Below are 18,612 nucleotides of genomic sequence, written 5' to 3' on the forward strand. Positions count from 1 at the left end.
TTTTTTATTTATTTATTTATTTTTTTAAAACATATTTTATTGATTTTTTACAGAGAGGAAGGGAGAGAGATAGAGAGTTAGAAACATCGATGAGAGAGAAACATCGATCAGCTGCCTCCTGCACATCTCCTACTGGAGATGTGCCCGAAACCCAGGTACATGCCCTTGACCGGAATCGAACCTGGGACCTTTCAGTCCGCAGGCCGACGCTCTATCCAGAGCCAAACCGGTTCCTGCATGATTTGGTCATTTTAATTTTGACCTTGATCACTTAGTTGAAGCACTGTTTCTGAGAGTTCTCCACAATAAAGTTATTTCTTTTTTAAAATTATATCAATAAGGACTTTTGTATATTTATTTTATACTTTGGGTTATAATCCAATGCCATTTTAATTTTATTTTTTCCTCAAATTATTCCAGGCTTGACAATTGAAGACTCTTTCAGTTCGACATGCTCCCATCAGTGTGAGGCCTGTTGTTGTTTTGAGTGCTTCTTCATCTGCTGGCACTGCAAGATGTCTAGGCCCTTGTGTGTTTTCTTCCGTAGTTATAGAATTAGTCGCTTCTCCAAGGTGCTCTGTCTCCTTTGATTGGATAGTGATATTCAAACGAGAAGTACGTAGTAAATTGTTTATTTGAGATTTCTTATTTCTTAATGTTGACATTTATTGTTGAGAAATTTCCTCTTAGAACTGCTTTTGCTGCATCTTAAAATTTGGTATGTTATATTTCCATTATCATTTGTCTCTATATATGTTTTATGTTTCTTTTGATTTTTTTTTTTTTGACCCATTGGTTGCTTCATTTAATCTCCATATATTTGTTAGTTGACCGCTTTTCTTTGTGTAAATCGATTCCTAGTTTCATGCCACTGTGGTCAGAAAAGATGCTTGATATGATTTCAAGCTTCTTAAATTTAATGAGACTTGTTTCATTATCGTTGAGAGTGTTCCATATGAGCTTGAGAAGAATGTGCGTTCTCTTGCTTTTTCATGGAATGTTCTGTAAATGCCTAAGTGCATCTGATCTAACATGAAGTTGAAGTCTAATGATTCCTTACTGTTTTTCTGTCTGGATGATCTACCCATTGATGAAAGTGAGATATTGATGTACCCTACTATTATATTGCTGTTTCTCCCTTTAACAGATACCATTAGTCTTAGCTTTATATATTTAGGTGCTTCTATGTTGTTTTCATAAATATTTGCAAAATATGCCAAAACCGGTTTGGTTCAGTGGATAGAGCATCGGCCTGCGGACTGAAGGGTCCCAGGTTTGATTCCGGTCCAGGGCATGTACCTTGGTTGCAGGCACATCCCCAGTAGGAGGTGTGCAGGAGGCAGCTGTTCGATGTTTCTTTCTCATCGATGTTTCTAACTCTCTATCCCTTCTCTTCCTCTCTGTAAAAAATCAATTAAAAAAATATATATATATATTTGCAAAATGTTATCCTCTGCCCAGCCGGCGTAGCTCAGTGGTTGAGCATCAACCTAGGAACCAAGAGGTCACGGTTAGATTCCCAGTCAGGGCACATGCCTGGGTTGTGGGCTTGATCCTTGGTGTGGAGCATGCAGGAGGCAGCCAATCAATGGTTCTCTGTCATCATTGATGTTTCTATCTCTCTCTCCCTCTCTCTTCCTCTCTGAAATCAATAAAGATATAATTTTTAAAAATGTTATTCTCTTATTGGATTGATCCATTTAGGACTGTGAATTTTATTCCACATGAGATGGGAAGCTTATGGTAGATTATGTTTTTCAAAGTGGGTAGCAAACATATTGCCTATCCCATGTTCCCTTCCTGAATGTGACCTTGCCACTCACCCATCAAGAGGTGATGTGAAACTTCCAGTCCCTTGATTCTAGGCTAGCTTTGCCTGCTTCAATGAATACAGTGTGGAGGAATGATACTGGATGATTTTTGTGGCTGAGTAATGAAAGGCAATGCACACTCTGCCTTGCTTGTGGGAGCACTTGTGCAAGTATACCTGAGGCCATCATACATAAGTAAACAAAATTAAATGGAGAGACCATAACAGGTGCTTTGGTCAGCAGTCCTTGTTGTTAGGTCATACCAGCTCAACCAAATGAATAAGTTTTCCAATAATTATAGCCACCAGATAGCAAATCACCTCAGCTTTTGAGTTTTTCCAGTTGATGCTCAAGACGTCATGAAACAGACAATCCATTCCCTCTGTGCCCGCTCTTCTCGCCCGCTCTTCTCGCCCGCTCTCGGACCCGAGCCAGGGACCCTTCAGTCTGCAGGCCGATGCTCTATCCACTGAGCCAAACCAATCTACGCTCTTCTCCTCCCTTTTTTTTAGGGCATAAGGCAGAGGGTTTTCAAGCCATACCAAAAGGAGGGATAAAGAACTCTACTGCTCTACTTGGACACAGAGCAGTCCAAGTTAAGACCCCAGAGGCTTAAACTAGTGTACAAGTTGGGGAATTATGATGTGTTCCAACCATAAAGTGAAAGAAAGAATAGAAGGAGATGAGGGTGGAGAAAGGGATCCCAGGCTGTCCTCACATGGAAGTCATTACAAAGCCTCTCTTTCCCACACTCCCTCTTCACTCTCCTTCTCCCTTTCACCAGGTTCATCTATTTGCTTTAAAATAACCCCTCAATTGAAAATTGAAAACAATTCAGGCCTTAGTCAGGATTTTCACCTTTATCCTGAGAACAATAGGAAACCATTTGGCAGACTTAATTAAATGAGTGGTCAGAGCAGGTTTTCTTTTTAAGTTTATTCTCATTGCTGCATTGAGAATGGTCTGAGAAGGAATGGACAAGAAAGATTTGGACAGAGCAGTCAGGTGGTGATAGGTAAGAGAGATCATGGTGAACTGAAGTGGTGGTAGCAAGAAGATAGAAGGACAGGTGTGGAAAGTATTTCTAAGGTAGAAAGTATTTCTAAGGTAGTATTTCTAAGGTCTTGCTGATGGGTTGAATGATTTTTTACCCTCTCTGCATCCACCCCCTTGGGCATTTAACTTTGAAGTGTCCTCTGCCTCTGTCTCTGGACTTGACCATGTGCCTGGCTTTGGGTAATAGAATGAAGCAGAAGTGCAAGTATGGTGCTTCTAAGTCTACAACTCGAGAGGCCTTGCTCTTTCTTGTGTTTCTGTCCCCAGAGAATGAGCTCAGAGAGAAACGGTTTGGGAAGGGTAGGTTTGCTTATATACCTAAGACCTATCTGCTTACATTGGACCTTGGACCCTGTGGCCCACACCACACTGAACATATGGACCGAACTAATGGCCAAGGATTTGGCCAAGGCCACACAGCCAGACAGCTGTCGACTGGCACTAAACCCCATCTCTTCTGTTTCACCATGAATGCCCACTTTTCCTACTCTTCCATGGCCACCTCTCTTAAGTCACTTGCAAAGCAGAGGAGCTGTGTTGGTGCTGGTTGGTTCCTTGGCAGTAATAATAGTATTTAACATTTATTGGGTGTTTACTCTGTGCCAGGCACAGGCATCAGGGTTTGCAAAGTCAGATATCTGAAATGGGAAGTAAGGTCACTGAGTGAGGCAAGCAAAGCAGGGACTCTGGTGGCCTAGACCAGTGGTCGGCAAACTGTGGCTCGCGAGCCACACGCGGCTCTTTGGCCCCTTGAGCGTGGCTCTTCCACAAAATACCGACTTCTGCGCATGGGCCACGAAGTTTCAATCGCACTGTACATTCGCGCCCACACGTGGTATTTTGTGGAAGAGCCACACTCAAGGGGCCAAAGAGCCGCATGTGGCTCGCGAGCCGCAGTTTGCCGACCACTGGCCTCGACGGTCAAGGCTCTGGCTAAATGGGGGATGGCAGACCATGATGGCCTGGCTAGTATTGCCAGATATTACTGTTTTAAAGAAAAGACATATATTTGAATTTTTATATAGCATTTTCCAATTTAGAAAATTTTAAAAACGAATCCACAATTCAGAAAAAGTACTCTGTAGGCAAATTAAATGACACCTGTTGGCCTGTTTGCAAACTCTGCTTGCCGTTTTCTCACTTCCTCTGACACCCATTCTGTAAAGGAGCCTTGCCCCTTGTTCTACTGATGGAGCAAGCAAAGCTCTTCAAGAGGGTAAATCACTTACTCAAGGTCATCTAGCCAAGCTACACAGTTGGGGTCTGTGTGACTCTAAGGTTTGAACCTACGACAGACGGCCTCTTGGATGGGTAAGGGGTCTGTGTTCAGACACAGCCAGAGCTGACACCATGACAGAACATGTCCAGGGACAGTAAACTGTCAGTCAGAGACCTCAGTGTAGCAACAAGGGATCATTCAAGACAAATGTGATTGATGTTGCAGAATTTCCCACCTCCCTCTGCTGGAACTTAACAATGGATGTCTCTGTGCCCTCAATAAAATTAAGTTACCACAGCCCTGGCCAGGTAGCTCAGTTGGTTAGAGCATTGATCCCATATGCCAAGGATGCAGTGCCCCTCTCTGAGCAGGTTCTATTCCCATCAGGGCACATGCAAGAAGCAACTAATGAGTGAATGAATAAGTGAATCAGCAAATTGGTGTTCCTCCCCCCTTCCCCTGCCTCTCTCTTTAAAAATCAATAAACAAAAATTAAGTCATTGTATGTTTAGGAGAGGTGGCATATGTGGAATGAATACCTTTGGCTTCTTTGTGTCATTTATGAAACTTCTTAACAAACATACTGTGTAGGTCCATAAAAACAATTCTGACTCTTTCACTGGACTGTGAGCTCCAGCTATCAGAGGTGGATCTGTTTTGCTTCCAGTTGTCTCCCAGCACCTAGCACAATCTGTGACACACAGTAGGTGTTCAATAAATATATGCAGAATAAATGAGTGCGGCTCAGAGGAAGTGAATTGACTTGTCAGGTCACACAGACCAACGTTCCTGTTTTCATACCTTGATTTAGAAGCTCATGCTATGTCTACACAATCCTGCCTCTTGGAGAGAATCAAGGGAAAGATGTTTCCAGGCTGAGGATCTTGGGCCCAGGAGCTTCCACTTCTTTGGACTCCTATAGAGCAGGAGTTGGTAGAAGTGGTGATAGGGGTAAGCACCTATTAATTAAGCCGTTATCTACCATAATACCTTTTGTAAACCACACATTATAATCTTGACAGCCCTGAGCCCGCTCTTAGGGTATTTACAGAGGGTGGCAGGGTATGAAGGGCAGGCCCTACCTAGGTTTTGCTGTGGGACAGGCTAAGTTCCCATCGCAGTTATGCTGTGTTACCTTGACCTTTGAGTGCCCCTCTCTGAGCCTCCTTCTCCCTGCACCCTGTGGATAAAAAAACTTCACTTAGGGATTATCGGGTTGAAAGGAGATCATCAATGGAAGTGGCTGCCAGTAATTGTGGATTTTTTGGAAGCCTGTCAGCCGGAAGAGAACTGTTGACATTGAGAACAGCCTTGTCAGGATCAGCCAGGCTTAGGGCCAAGGAGTCCCATCTATCAGGCCTTTGCTGCTTTCAAGTGGGTATTAATAGATACAGAAGGCCCTTATCTCTCCCTTGCTTTCACACTGGGAATTCACTCCTTTCTGCTGAGCAGGGGAAGAGGGATTGTGGGAAGGAGGGCACCTGCTTCTACGTGGGAGGGTGTGTACCTGAATACTTTGGAGAAGGCAGGGCTTTGGAAAACCCCTGGCTTTGGCCTACCAAGCCTGAATAATAGACTTTTCACCTGCTAGGTAAGCTCATGTCCTGTGGGCTTCAGTTTCCTCATCATAAAATGGGCCAACAATAACTATGTCTTCCTTCTCCAGCAATCAGTAATAGTGCTTGGCATGTGGCAGTCAACCTCCCCAGCCCCTCCACCCCGCCCCTCCCTCCTGATGGGCCCCCCCTCCACCCCCCATGGGGCAGGCTGGGCCTCTAGTAGAAGATAAAAGGGGGCTTGCAGGAAAACCCCAACTGTTATTGGGATGGACCTCCTCCCCATTTTCTGGCAAATCCCCTTCTACTTTGAGAGGGATCCAGCGGTTCTCAACCTGTGGGTCGCGACCATCGGAAAACACATATAGCATATCAGATATTTACATTACAATTCATAACAGTAGCAACATTACACTTATGAAGTAGCAACGAAAAAATTTTATGGTTGAGGGTCACCACAACATGAACTATATTAAAGGGTCGCGGCATTAGGAAGGTTGAGAACCACTGGCGCAGGATTAAAAATTTTTTTAAAAAATAGATTTTTATTGATTTCAGAGAGAAAGGGAGAGAGAGAAACATCAATGGGGAGAGAGACTCATTGAACAGCTGCCTCCTGCACGCCCCCTATTGGGGATGGAGCTCAGAACCTGGGCTTGTGCCCTTGACCAGAATTGAACCCGGGACCCTTCAGTCCGCAGGCCGATGCTGTCTACTGAGCCAGACCGGCTAGAGCTGGTGGTAGGATTTTAAAGTCAATGGCACCCGTGGGGCAAGGATGGGAGCTGTGTCTGAGGCATAGGACGTGGGCCTGAGAACCCAGAAAAAAGGAGGAGCAATTTCTAGAGATCTGGCTGGAGAGCGCTGGGGCCACAAGTGTGTGTGGAGGTGTCGGGGGTCAAGTAGGGTCTGCCGACGATGAGGTGTATACACCGGACGTTCCGTCCAAAAGATCTCCACGGGACGGGCAGGGTGATGAGTGTCGAAGCGCAAGTCAGACCACCACGCCTCGCGCAGGGGACGCCCCAGCTGGGGGCGGGGATTTCGAACGCGCCTGGCACCGCCCTGACAAAGCCTGCGCGCGCCCCGTTCTGCGATTGGCCGGCCCTCCTCGCACCGCTGCCCCGTCCCGCCCTCCGCCGCCGGTCCGGCACGCTGCAGCCAATGGACGCCGTCGCCGTCGCCTCCGTCACTGCCTGGACAGCCAATAGTGGCAGCGCTCGGCGGCTCGTGGCTCTTTCGCGGCAAAAAGGATTTGGCGCGCAAAAGTGGCCGGGACTTTGCAGGCAGCGGCGGCCGGGGGCGGAGCGGGATCCGGAGCGGGATCGAGCTCTCGCCGCGGCCTGCCGCCATGGGTCCGCGCCGCCGCCGCCGCCTGCCACCTGGGCCGCGCGGGCCGTGAGCGCCATGGCCGTGGCCCCCGCGGGCGGCCCATGCGCGCCGGCGCTGGAGGCCCTGCTCGGGGCCGGCGCGTTGCGGCTGCTCGACTCCTCGCAGATCGTCATCATCTCCACCGCGCAGGACACTAGCGCCCCGCCGGCTCCCGCCGGCCCCGCCGTGCGCGCCGCGGGCCCCCGCGACCCCGACCTGCTGCTCTTCGCCACGCCGCAGGCGCCCCGGCCCACACCCAGCGCGCCGCGCCCGGCGCTCGGCCGCCCGCCGGTACGGACACCTAGGACACAGGGCCGAGTGTGCTGCCTGGACCCCCCGCGCAGATCCCGGCGGGGCGCGGTTTGGGGCCAGGAGGCTGCAGGGTCGGGGGAGGGGTGGGCTGAGGCGCCGGGACTGGGCGGTGCCGAGCCTGGGTTGTGCCTCCGGGCCCCGCCCCAGGGTTCGAGGTGACCTCGGGCCAGTTCCTATTTGCTCCCTTGTTCTCTGGGCCTCAGCTTCCTCATCAGAGCCGGTCAGACTCAGTAATAATAATAATGGCCCACGTGTATTCAACCGGCGCTGCCTGCATGCCAGGCCTCTGGCCGACTTCGAGCCCGCTAAAGCTCAAAACCCGGGCTGTGAGCTCGGTGTTGTCTCTGTGGCCATCTAAAGAGAGGCCCAGAGAGGGGAAGTGACTTGCCCCGGGTCACACAGCTGCAAGTGGTGGGACTAGGATTTCAACTGAGGCCTGCTGGCTTCAGCTCAGAACTTGTGGCTTGGTAGTGGGCATGGCTACCTGGGGAGGTGAAGGGGGGGCATCCTGGGGCCAGACTGTTGAAGAGCCTTTGAGAAAGCCCTCCTTCCTGCCCTGATGCTCGACTGCCAGCTGCAGGCCTGGGACTCTGGGGACCGGCCTGGCTGGGCGGCCTTCTCTGCAGGGCGGGGTGGCTGGGCCAGCTGCTGATTCCCCTCCCTCTGCCTGTCCTTCCATCTGCCACCCTCTACCCTCCCAGGCTCTGGTTGCCATGGAACCTCATTAATCAGGCAGGCAGACCCCTTGAAAGTACTGGGTGGCTGGGCCTCTGGGAGCTGGAGAGGAGGCCCCCAGTGCCAGGAGAGTAAACATCCCGAGGAGATGACTTGATAAAGTGCTCCCCGAGCAACAAGAGGTTCAAGATCAGTTCAGATTGGGGGGCCAAGAGCTGGCTGAATTACCTGGGAAGAAGGGAGTGGAGGCCTGGAGCTTGGACCTGTGGGCTGCAGGACAGGGCGGAGAGACCAGTTTGACTGGCGAAGCTTGTGGGTGAAGGTGGGGCACAGACTGGCAGGCAGGGGCAGCAGGCCAGGCTGGATAGGGTCTCAGCAGGGGGCTTGGAGCAAGTGGGAGGGGAGAGGCAGGGCCCAGGACAAGGAGGTGGAAGCTGCTCAACTGCCGGTGGAGGCCTAGGTGGCAGCTGGTCCCTGAGGCATCCTCTAACCCCCTTGGCCCCATGCCCAGTGCTGCCTTCCTTCCGGAATCACCAAGATGCTAATAATAATAATAGTAGCACCATTGTTTTGAGACTGTTTTGTTTGTCAGGCTCGGTGCCAAAGCACGCTACCCAATTAACTCATTTAACCCTCTGAACAATGGTCCCCTTTTACAGATGGGGAGGCTGAGGCTGAGAGATGTTAGAATCTTCCCTAGTTATTCAGCTAGTAATTGGTGGGGCCAGTCCAAATCTCCTGAGCGGTTAACCTAACCATTGGGATGCCTTGCCTCCTAGAGATGTTAATAGTAGTTGAAGGAAGCCCAGGGGCCCTTCCTCCTAATGAGCGATGGTTTGGGGGTGGAAGGTGGGGGTACCAGTGGCCTGTTCCCGTTGGTACCATCTTGGGGCCTGGAAAATAACTTCCATTTAGCTGACTTGACAAGTACTCAGCAGGCCCAGGGCTATGGATCCTGCCCTCAGGGAGCTGAATTCCTGGCTCAGAGTGACTGCCTGGGACTAGGCCAATGAAACATGCCCTCAGCTTCACCCCAGTGGTGTCCGAGGCAGCCTCAGTGAGCATTCCACTCATTCAACAGTTTTTAGTGAGCACCCATGGGGTCCTAGGCACAGAGGCAAGTATGGGGCCTCTGCCCTCATAGTACTTTGGGTTGGTGGGCAGGAGTGGGGCTGGCACCATCCTGGAGCTGAAGCTTTTGCCCTCCAATAACCCCCCAATGAGTTGTTGCCTCCACTGACCCACTGCATTGGTGTTTCTGGGGGGGAAGTTCTTGAAACAAACTGCAGGCTCAGTTTTTACATCAGTGAGCACTCATTGAGCACTTCCTGCATACCAGGCTCTGCAACTCAGCTATCTCTCCTGGACCTTCCTGTCTACCGCTACCGTGTTGTCATGGCTTTCAGAAAACAAACTAGTCTGGCTGGTGTGGTTCCGTTGGTTGGGCGTCATCCTGTGCACCCAAAGGTTGCCAGTTGGATTGCCAGTCAGGGTATGTGGGCTCGATTCCCAGTAGGGGGTATGCAGGAGGCAGCTGACCAATGTTTTGTTCTCATTGATGTATCTCTCCCTTCCTCTCTCTAAAATATTAATTAAAAAGGTTTTTAAGAAACTAAATATAATACACATTTACCATAGAAAAAGAGTTAAGAGACTAAAAAGTTGAAGGAGGCAGAATCCCAACTCCATTTTTCCTTTTCCTAAGCCTATTTTTATTTTTAGGTTGTTATGACAGTATTTTTCTAAAATTTTGAAAACTGTACTTTTCCCTTTATTTCCATGTTCAAACAGTGCACCGCCCACACTTTGCAGATAACAATCCCCCCATGGTCCTCTCTCCCATGCATAGGTTACCCCTGAAATGCATTCTATAATAATAGAAACTGAACCAGAGAAAAAATGGTTTCATGAGCTTTTTTAATTCAAAAAAAGATTATATACATGCTTTGCCCTAATGTTTTTCTTGTCAGTGTCTTTGAGAGGATTCTGTGTTGACCTGCCTCAGTCTTTGACAGCTGTGTGATATTCCAGGGTCTGGATGAACCACAGATTCTGTAGCCCCCTCCCATGGGTGGGTTTTTGAGTCATTAGATTTTTTCACCAGTGTTCTGTGCTTTCCAGGACCCCTAGAGAATGTTGGCAAAAATGGGTATCCATCTGCTTGAGCCCTTGTTTTAGAGTGTGGTATTGACCTGCCTTCAGGAAGAAGGCAAGGGATGCATTTGTCATCCTGCTAAGGGTTCGGGCAGCAGGGGAAAGGCTAGCGAGGGGGAACATTCTGGTTGGCTTTTGGGGGCCTGGCTCTGGCTTCTGGACTGGGTTCTAGGGAGGCAGGACCTGTGGTGAATATTAACGTGGGCTCTGTGCCAGCCCATTACATTAAGGTTGAAATCCTGCCTCCACCTCTCACTATCTTGTATGACCTCTTGTGTGACCTCTCTGAGGTACTGTACAGCTCCTTGTGAAGTGGAGGTCATGATAGCTAGCACCTGCTGCAAGTCTGGTTGGAGGGTTTGATGAGTGAATGCAGGTGAAGCGGTTCCTTCGTGGTGTACACAGGAAGCATCCAGCATGTGCCAGCGCTTTTACCCCGGGACACCCGAGGGAATCCCTGAATGTGTGAGAGGGAGAGTCTGGGTCCATTAGCATGTGGGGAGGTTCAGTCAGCAGACATGGGTTGATGCCAGGGCCCGTGCAGACACTGTGTGTAGAGATTATTTAGACTCAGTGCCTGCCTCTAAAGGACTCCCTGGCTTCTTGGGAAGTCAAACACATCTGTAGAAATTTGTAGCGAGAGACAATGTGGGAAAAGGTTGGGTTCCAGGCAGTTTAGAGGGAGGAGAGGTGCAGTCTCTATTGCAGGATCCTATAGACTTAAGTGAGGGGTAAGGTACCTGCCCTCAGGAGCAGGCGTGAAGGGCAGGAAGGAGGGAATAACCAGTATGGACTAAGGTTTGGAGGCACAGGTTTGTGAAGAAGCATGTCTCAGCAGAGGTTCATGTGAAGAAGTCATAACAGATGAGGATAAAGGTGGAGGGGGACAGATGGAGGCGGGAGACCAGTGGGGAGACAGCTGAAAGGTCCAGATGGGAGGTGGTAGTGGCTCTGGTGATGGGATTTCTTGGCAAATAGAGGCCATGAGGTCAGTGGCAGGGCTAAATGAGGCTCTAGCTAGGGAAACCCCACCCCCGTCCTACAGCTCTACATTGCCAGGGAATGCTGTGATTGGCAGAGGGGAGGAGGTACATCTGGTTTGGGATGTGTTGGAGATGACTGTGAGACTTACTGGGCAATCTCCATCCTTGCGTGTGTGTAGCAAAATCGGAATCCTGGCTCTGCCACTTCCTGATTGCATGACCTTAGGCCTCTCTGGGTTTGGTTGCGTTATTTGTAAAATGGGGCCATTATGGTGCTGCTAGTCCATAAGATGGAATGAACTACTTACTATATGCAAAGCACACGGTGAGCACCAGCTACTGCTGTGTTCGTAGATAAAAACCCGAGAGGCGGTGACTTGCCCAAGGATTCCGTATTCGACTGGCTTAAAATAAACATCACACAATTTCTGTGGGTCAGGAATTCAGAGGAGACTTAGCTGGGTGCTTCTGGCTCAGGGTCTCTTTTGAGGCAGCTAAAATGTTGGCCTGGGCTACAGTTATCTGAAGGCAGGACTAGGGTTGGAGACTGTTTCGAAGCTCAGTCATGTTGCTGTTGGAAAGAGGCCTCAGTTCCTTGCCACTTGGGACTGTCCTTTGAGCTACTTGAGGACCAGCATGACATGGCAGCTGCCCCCACCCTGCCCCCCAAAATGAGTGATCCAAAATAGCAAGGAGGAAGCTCTAATGGGTCTCTGATCCAGTTTCAGAAGTGACTGTATGTCACTTCTGCCACATGCAGTTCATTAGAAAGATCTGGCTTCTATTTAAGGGGGGAGAATTAGGTTCCGTCTTTTGAAAGGAGGGGTATCAAAAAATTTATAGAACATATTTTAAAACCACCACAAGCCCCCAGGTATAGTGGTAGAGCTGGGACTTGAACTTGGGTCTTCTGCTTTCCAGTTGAGTGGTCTATCCTGTGAGGTAGGATTGTGTCCCCTAGGATCTCCCCTAGCACACAAAGGCGTCCTGGTAGAGAAATTGAGATGGGGTAGCCAGGAACCTCAGCCAGGTCTCTTGGGGCCTCACTCTCCTGGGTACTGAGTATCCTCCCATTGTTTTTTGCCATAGGTAAAGCGGAGGCTGGACCTGGAAACTGACCATCAATACCTGGCTGAGAGCAGCGGGCTAGCCCGGGGGAGAGGCCGCCACCCAGGAAAAGGTACCCACAGAGCTCAGGCTAGTGCAGGCTCCCTGCCTGGGCCCAGGTTGGGAGTGTGGATAGACAAACATGCTTGCAAACTAAGTTCTGGTCTCTCAGGCCTGGGCCTGAGCCAGGCCTCTGGGGGCCCCAAAGGGCAGCTGGAGTGTCTGTCTGGCATGGTTTCCCCAGGCCCTGGCGGTGGGGAGTTCCCCAGCCTGAAGAGGAATGCTGTGGTTGGCAGGCAGCAGCCACAGGGCCTCCCTGCTTGGCCTCACCAAAGGAAGGAGCCATCTGTCAATCCCCCACCCCCATCCTCCTGCCCTATATTGCCAGGGAGGCTGGCCCAACTGGGTGTGTGGGTGGTGCTGAGGGACCCTGTCTTGCCTGTCCCCTGCCCCAGGTGTGAAATCCCCAGGGGAGAAGTCACGCTATGAGACATCCCTGAATCTGACCACCAAACGCTTCCTGGAGCTGCTGAGCCGTTCAGCTGATGGTGTTGTCGATCTGAACTGGGCAGCTGAGGTGCTGAAGGTGCAGAAACGGCGCATCTACGACATCACCAATGTCCTGGAGGGCATTCAGCTCATCGCCAAGAAATCCAAGAACCACATCCAGTGGCTGTAGGTACCAGCCAAACAGGAGGGCAGGCAGAGGTCCAGGTCAGATCAGCCTAGAGGAGCTGATAGTGAGACCCACTGTGGCAGCTGCATCTCCATCTTATAACTGGGGAAACTGAGGCTTAGAGAGGAAAAGTGTCTTTTCCTGAGGTGGCAGTTGCAGGGAAGTACACAAATCTTGCATATCCAGCTTAGTGCAGCTTTGCATACTTCAACTGGGTAACCACCATCCAGATCAGGAGACAGCATTTCCAGCACCCCAGAAAGTTTCCTCGTGTCCTCCCCGTCATTGCCCACCCCTCATACCACGGTGACCGCTATTCTGGTTTCTGTTGCCAGAATTGAGATTGTCTAACATAGCTGTTTTATTCTTGTTAATTCTTGTTTTATTTTTTCCTTCTCCCATCTTTCCCCGGTCATCCTACCTTCCATCTCCTTGACAAATCTGCCTTTTCACTTTGTTTTTTCCCCCAATTACAGTTGGTATTCAATATTATTTTGTATTAGTTTCAGGTACACAGCACAGTGGTTAAACAATCATACTTTTCAGTGTTTCCCTCGATATTTCCAGCACCCACCTGGCACCATACATTGTTATTATAATATTACTGACTATTGCTGTATTGTACAGCCCCATGACTCTGTTACAAATACCAATTTGTATTTCTCAGTCCCTTCAGCTTTTTCACTCAGTTTCCCATCCTGGCAACCGTCAGTTTGTTCTCTGTATCTATGTGTCTGTTGCTGTTTTGTTTGTTTATATTGTTCTTTAGATTCCACATAGTACACATGAAATCATGTGGTATTTGTCTTTCTCTAACTTATTTCACTTAGGATAATACCTTTTAGGTTCACCTAGGCTGTTACAAATGATAAGATTTCATTCTTTTTTTGGCTGAGTAATAGTCCATTGTATATATGTACAACAGCTTTTTTATCTACTTGTCCATTGATGGGCAACATTGGGCTGCTTCCATTTCTTAGCTATTGTAAATAACACTGCAATGAATATAAGGATCTGTATAGCCTTTCAAATGAGTGTTTTGGATTTCTTTGGATATATACCCAGAAGTGGAATCACTGGGTCAGTGCCTTTTCAGTTTTTGATACATCATCCCATTCTGCATCTTTTTTCTTTTTACTTGACAATGCTTTAGAAGTACTTCCATGTATACATCTAATGCGTTGTCATTCTTTCATACAGCTACGTAGTATTTCACGGCATGTCTGTGCCATCATTTACTTATCCAGCTCTCTCTGAGGGACAGGTGGGTGTTTAGAGATATTCAGGTCTGACTTTAAGCCCATGCCAGTATGACTTGGAGCCCTGTTTCAGCCCTCTGCTGTTTGTCAACTGAGGAGCCAGATCAAGAGAGGAGCAAGGGCTCACCTGGGTCTCAGAACAGAGGCAGCGGCAGACTGGGTGCAGAGGGTGCAGGATCTATTAACCCTCCCTGTACCTCTCCACAGAGGCAATCATGCCACGGTAGGTATTGGTGGGCAGCTTGAAGGACTGACCAAGGACCTACAGCAACTGCAGGAGAATGAGCGGCAGCTAGACCACCTGATCCACGTCTGTACCACTCAACTTCAGCTGCTCTCTGAGGATGCTGACAGCCAACGATATCCTTGACTGTGGAGGGCAGGCCCCACCCAAGTGAGACTAGAGAGACTATCCCAGGCCCTGGGTTCAGGAGAGAGTGAGCTCTGGCTTTGCATGCAAGTCCTGGCTCAGCACTGACTCACTGACACTGAACAGGTTACTTAATCTATCTGAGTCTCAGCTTCATCTCCAAAGGGAGAAACAAATCCAATTCCAGAATTGCTAGGTTAAAACGAGAAAGTCGGTACCAGCAACAACAAGCACTTAGCACAGTGATTCAGTACATGGTTGTAGCATTAGGATTAGAGATACAAATGTTTATCATTCATAAAAATAGAAACTTTATTTTCAAATAAGCTTTTTTTTTTTTTTTAAGTGAATACCCACATTATGTTTATAAATTTTGGAGACAACCACTAATTGACAACATGATCATGAGTCAGAATAAATTCTTAACACCAGAGTGGATTCATCTCACAGATGTGGAAATTGAGGCTCAGGGCCATGAGATAGGCTTGAGCACAAACTGTCAGGTGAAGGATGGAGAGGACAGGAGTGACTATGCAAGTGTGGGTGCTCCCTTAGCTGTCTGAGTGGGTGGCCCCCAGAGGTCAAAGGTTATGTGGTTCTTGACTCCACCAACCCTGGCCTACGTGACTTGCCAAGATCTTCGTAGCATTGCAGACCCCGCAGAGCAGATGGTCATGGTGATCAAGGCCCCTCCTGAGACCCAGCTTCAAGCCATGGACTCCTCAGAGGTGAGATTGGGATCCCAGGTCCGACCAGGATAGGCTGGGCTGGCATAGTGGTCAACTGAGCCTCAGTTTAACCTGCCTGCCACCTCCACCAGGCCTTTCAGATCTCCCTTAAGAGCAAACAAGGCCCCATCGATGTTTTCCTGTGCCCTGAGGAAAGTGCAGGTGGGATCAGCCCTAGGAAGACCCCGTCCCAAGGGGCAGCTTCTGGGGAGGAGGACAGGGCAGCTGATTCTACCACTACAGTGCCACCACCGTCATCTCTCTCCTCAACCCCTGACATGGATCCCAGCCAGCCCCTGCTCAGCCTGGAACAAGGTGGGTGAAGGGTGGGTGGGCGGGTGAAGGGTGGTGGTGGGCAGGCCTAACAGCCCCCTCTGCCCTCCCTGCTGGGGCATCTCCGGCCTGTGATGCTCCCCCATCTCCCCAGAACCTCTGCTTTCCCGGATGGGTGGCCTGCGGGCTGCCATGGATGAAGACCACCTGTCTCCACTGGTGGCAGCCGACTCACTCCTGGAGCATGTGCGGGAGGACTTCTCCAGCCTCCTCCCTGAGGAGTTCATCAGCCTGTCTCCTCCGCATGGGGCCCTCGACTACCACTTTGGCCTTGAGGAGGGCGAGGGCATCAAAGACCTCTTCGACTGTGACTTTGGGGACCTCACCCCCCTGGATTTCTGACAGGGCTTATGGGGACCAGGGCCTCCTGAGATGCCCACCCTGTCTCTGCAGTCCTGGAGCCCCTTGCTCCTGGCCATGCTCCCAGCCTGATTGGAAATGTTTAATTTATACCCCTTTCCTCTATCTCCAGAAGCTTATAGCTCTGGAGTCTGGCTATTGCCCAGAGGCTGAGCAAGCCAGAAAGGGAAGGATTCTGTTTGTGGTGTGTATGTGCATGCACCCAATACCCAACGTGTGTACACGGGGTGAGTGGTGTATGGGCATGTGTGTGTGCATGTACCGGGGAATGAAGGTGAACACATCTGAGCGTGCATTGAAAACACGCCCCAGTGTGTCCACGTGTGTGCATGAGTCCATGTGTGTGTATGGTGGGGGCTCTAACTGCACTTTTGGTCTCCTTGCTCCAGGGGCCCCACAAGGCCCAGGGTGGCCACCTGCCCCCAGTATCCTGCGTGCTGACCAGGCCGGGTAGTGAGGCCTTGGCCTGTTTGTTTGCAGGACAGCAAGAGCACTTCTGTCGTCTTAAAGGTTTTTCTGACTGAAGCTTTAATGGAGCGTTATTTATTTATCAAGGTCTCTTTGGCAAGCTTGGGGCACCAGCAAAGGGTAGGAGGGTTGTGGGGCTGATGTCCCAACTCCTTATACCCCTGAGGGAGGGCAGGGGTCCCTGAGCTGTTCTTTGCCCCACTCTGAAGGAGTTGAGGCCTCAGCGGTTTTATTTATTGGGAGAGTGAGGGAGGGAGGAAAACTGACTGACTGACAGCCATGGGTGGGTCAAGGGGATGGTCCCTCCCCAGGGGGTTACTGCAGGGCTCCAGCGGCCCCCCAGGACGGATGGGAGATGGGAGAGGTGAGTGAGGGGCCTTCACCGACAGGGTGGGCAGGAGGGGTGGGTAAAGGGCCTACTTCCCTAGCCCAGCTCACGGGCCCCTCCTGTGGCATTTGAAGTGCCCCCCTCCACTCCACTTCTTGCTCTGCTCCATCCTCCAATGTGCACTTTGATTTGCCTTCCTAACAGCTCTGTTCCCTTCTGCTTTGGTTTTAATAAATGTTTTGATGGTGTTTGGGCCAGGTTCTGGGATTGTGTACTGGGAGCAAATCTGGGGGTGGGAAAGGTCAAGATTGCTGGGAAAATACCCATTCTCTCTCTTTTTCTAAAGTATATTTCTATTGGTTTCAGAGAGGAAGAGAGGGAGAAATGAAACATCAATGATGAGAGAGAATCATTGATCGGCTGCCTCCTGCACGCCCTCTACTGGGAATTGAGCCGGCAACCTGGGCATGTGTCCTTGACCCCAATCGAACCCAGGACCCTTCAGTCCACAGCCCAACGCTCTAGCCATTGAGCCAAACCAGCTAGGGCAGCCATTCTCTACTTCCCTTCTCCCTGTCCTTACTTAGTTTCATTTCATTTGAGCCTCACAGCCCCAAGAAAGGTAGGCTTCACCACCACCATTTTTGTCCTAACATAAAAACTGATCCAATGGAGCAATAATGGGAACTCCCCTTCTTTCCCCAGCCCCAGAGAAGCTACTCTGCTATGTTCCTGGGCGTTTGTAAACATGCAACAAATAATCACAACTGGCCAATTCTGTGTCAGGATCTTTCAGGTTCTGGGGATACAAGTTCCTGCCTCTCATAAGGCTCTCATAATCGAGGGGGACTCACAAAATCAGGGAGGGCTTCCTGAAAGAGTGCTTGAGGTGAGAGCGGTAGTTGACTGAGGAGGAAAACATGAACAGAACGAGCAGAGGGCAGTGTGGGCCACGGCCCTGGAGCAGGAGGGAGCAGGGCACAGAGTCAGCTTTGGCTGGGATGAGGACCCCGGCGGAGAGTTAGTTCAGTTGGGCTTTATTCAGGGGACAAGACTCTGATGAGCCCGGGAGTGATGTCTTGTTTTACATTTTAAATATAATGAATTGCACAAAGTGGGTTTAGAATGGCAGAGGGGAGGATGGTGTTGAAGGTTGTCCACACAGACCTATTTTACAAACCTTTAGGTGGGCTTTGAGCCAGTCTCTAAGCCAGCGGTTCTCAACCTGTGGGTCGCGACCCCTTTGGCGGTCAAACGACCCCTTCACAGGGGTCACCTAAGACCATCCTGCATATCAGATATTTACATTATGATTCATAACAGTAGCAACATTACAGTTATGAAGTAGCAACGAAAATAATTTTATGATTGGGTCACAACATGAGGAACTGTATTTAAAGGGCCAGAAGGTTGAGAACCACTGCCTAAGCCCTTTATAGTCTGCATCCTCGATTCTATGGAGTGTCTGCTATTACCTTGATTTTGCAAAGAGGATACAGATGCTCAGGTGAATTCACTTGGTTTTACCCATAACGTGTCACAGTTTGCTGACCCTGTAATGGTGTGGGACCTGCCGTTGGGCATTGCAGCCCCTCACGTTCTGTTCCTGGCTGTGTAGTACTCCCACACTGACAGGTGGAAAAGACCTCCAGCCTGGTTCCTTTGCGGTGACCACCCCTCCAGGAACCTCTGGTGGCAGAACCTCCAAAGTGAATCGTATTAGGCATCTCCATTGTGCTCTTCTAACTTACTAAAGCAGTGGTTCTCACCCTTCCTAATGCCGCGACCCTTTAATACAGTTCCTCATGTTGTGGTGACCCCCCATTTCAATGTTACAAATTGAACA

The 18,612-nt window shown here is 49.8% G+C and overlaps 1 protein-coding gene across 1 annotated transcript; it reads left to right on the forward strand.

Annotated features, from left to right (window-relative positions):
• The first annotated feature begins 6,784 nt into the window (after positions 1 to 6,784).
• E2F1 (E2F transcription factor 1) lies at positions 6,785 to 17,019 on the forward strand. The gene is made up of 7 exons (XM_036323862.1): positions 6,785 to 7,304; positions 12,227 to 12,317; positions 12,700 to 12,919; positions 14,387 to 14,539; positions 15,163 to 15,277; positions 15,370 to 15,592; positions 15,705 to 17,019. The coding sequence occupies exons 1-7, from the start codon at positions 6,807 to 6,809 to the stop codon at positions 15,950 to 15,952; spliced, it is 1,548 nt and encodes a 515-aa protein (XP_036179755.1). The 5' UTR covers positions 6,785 to 6,806; the 3' UTR covers positions 15,953 to 17,019.
• The last annotated feature ends 1,593 nt before the right edge of the window (positions 17,020 to 18,612 follow it).

The sequence above is a fragment of the Myotis myotis genome, unplaced genomic scaffold, assembly GCF_014108235.1.
Source record: "Myotis myotis isolate mMyoMyo1 unplaced genomic scaffold, mMyoMyo1.p scaffold_m19_p_9, whole genome shotgun sequence".
NCBI lineage: Eukaryota > Metazoa > Chordata > Mammalia > Chiroptera > Vespertilionidae > Myotis > Myotis myotis.

Bases quoted from the DNA above. Each gene is read 5' to 3' on its own strand.
- E2F1 (XM_036323862.1), top strand. From the start codon at position 6,807: ATGGACGCCGTCGCCGTCGCCTCCGTCACTGCCTGGACAGCCAATAGT. The intron at 7,305-12,226 runs GTACGGACACCT...TTTTTGCCATAG, and splicing joins CGGCGCTCGGCCGCCCGCCG to GTAAAGCGGAGGCTGGACCT. The intron at 12,318-12,699 runs GTACCCACAGAG...CCCCTGCCCCAG, and splicing joins AGGCCGCCACCCAGGAAAAG to GTGTGAAATCCCCAGGGGAG.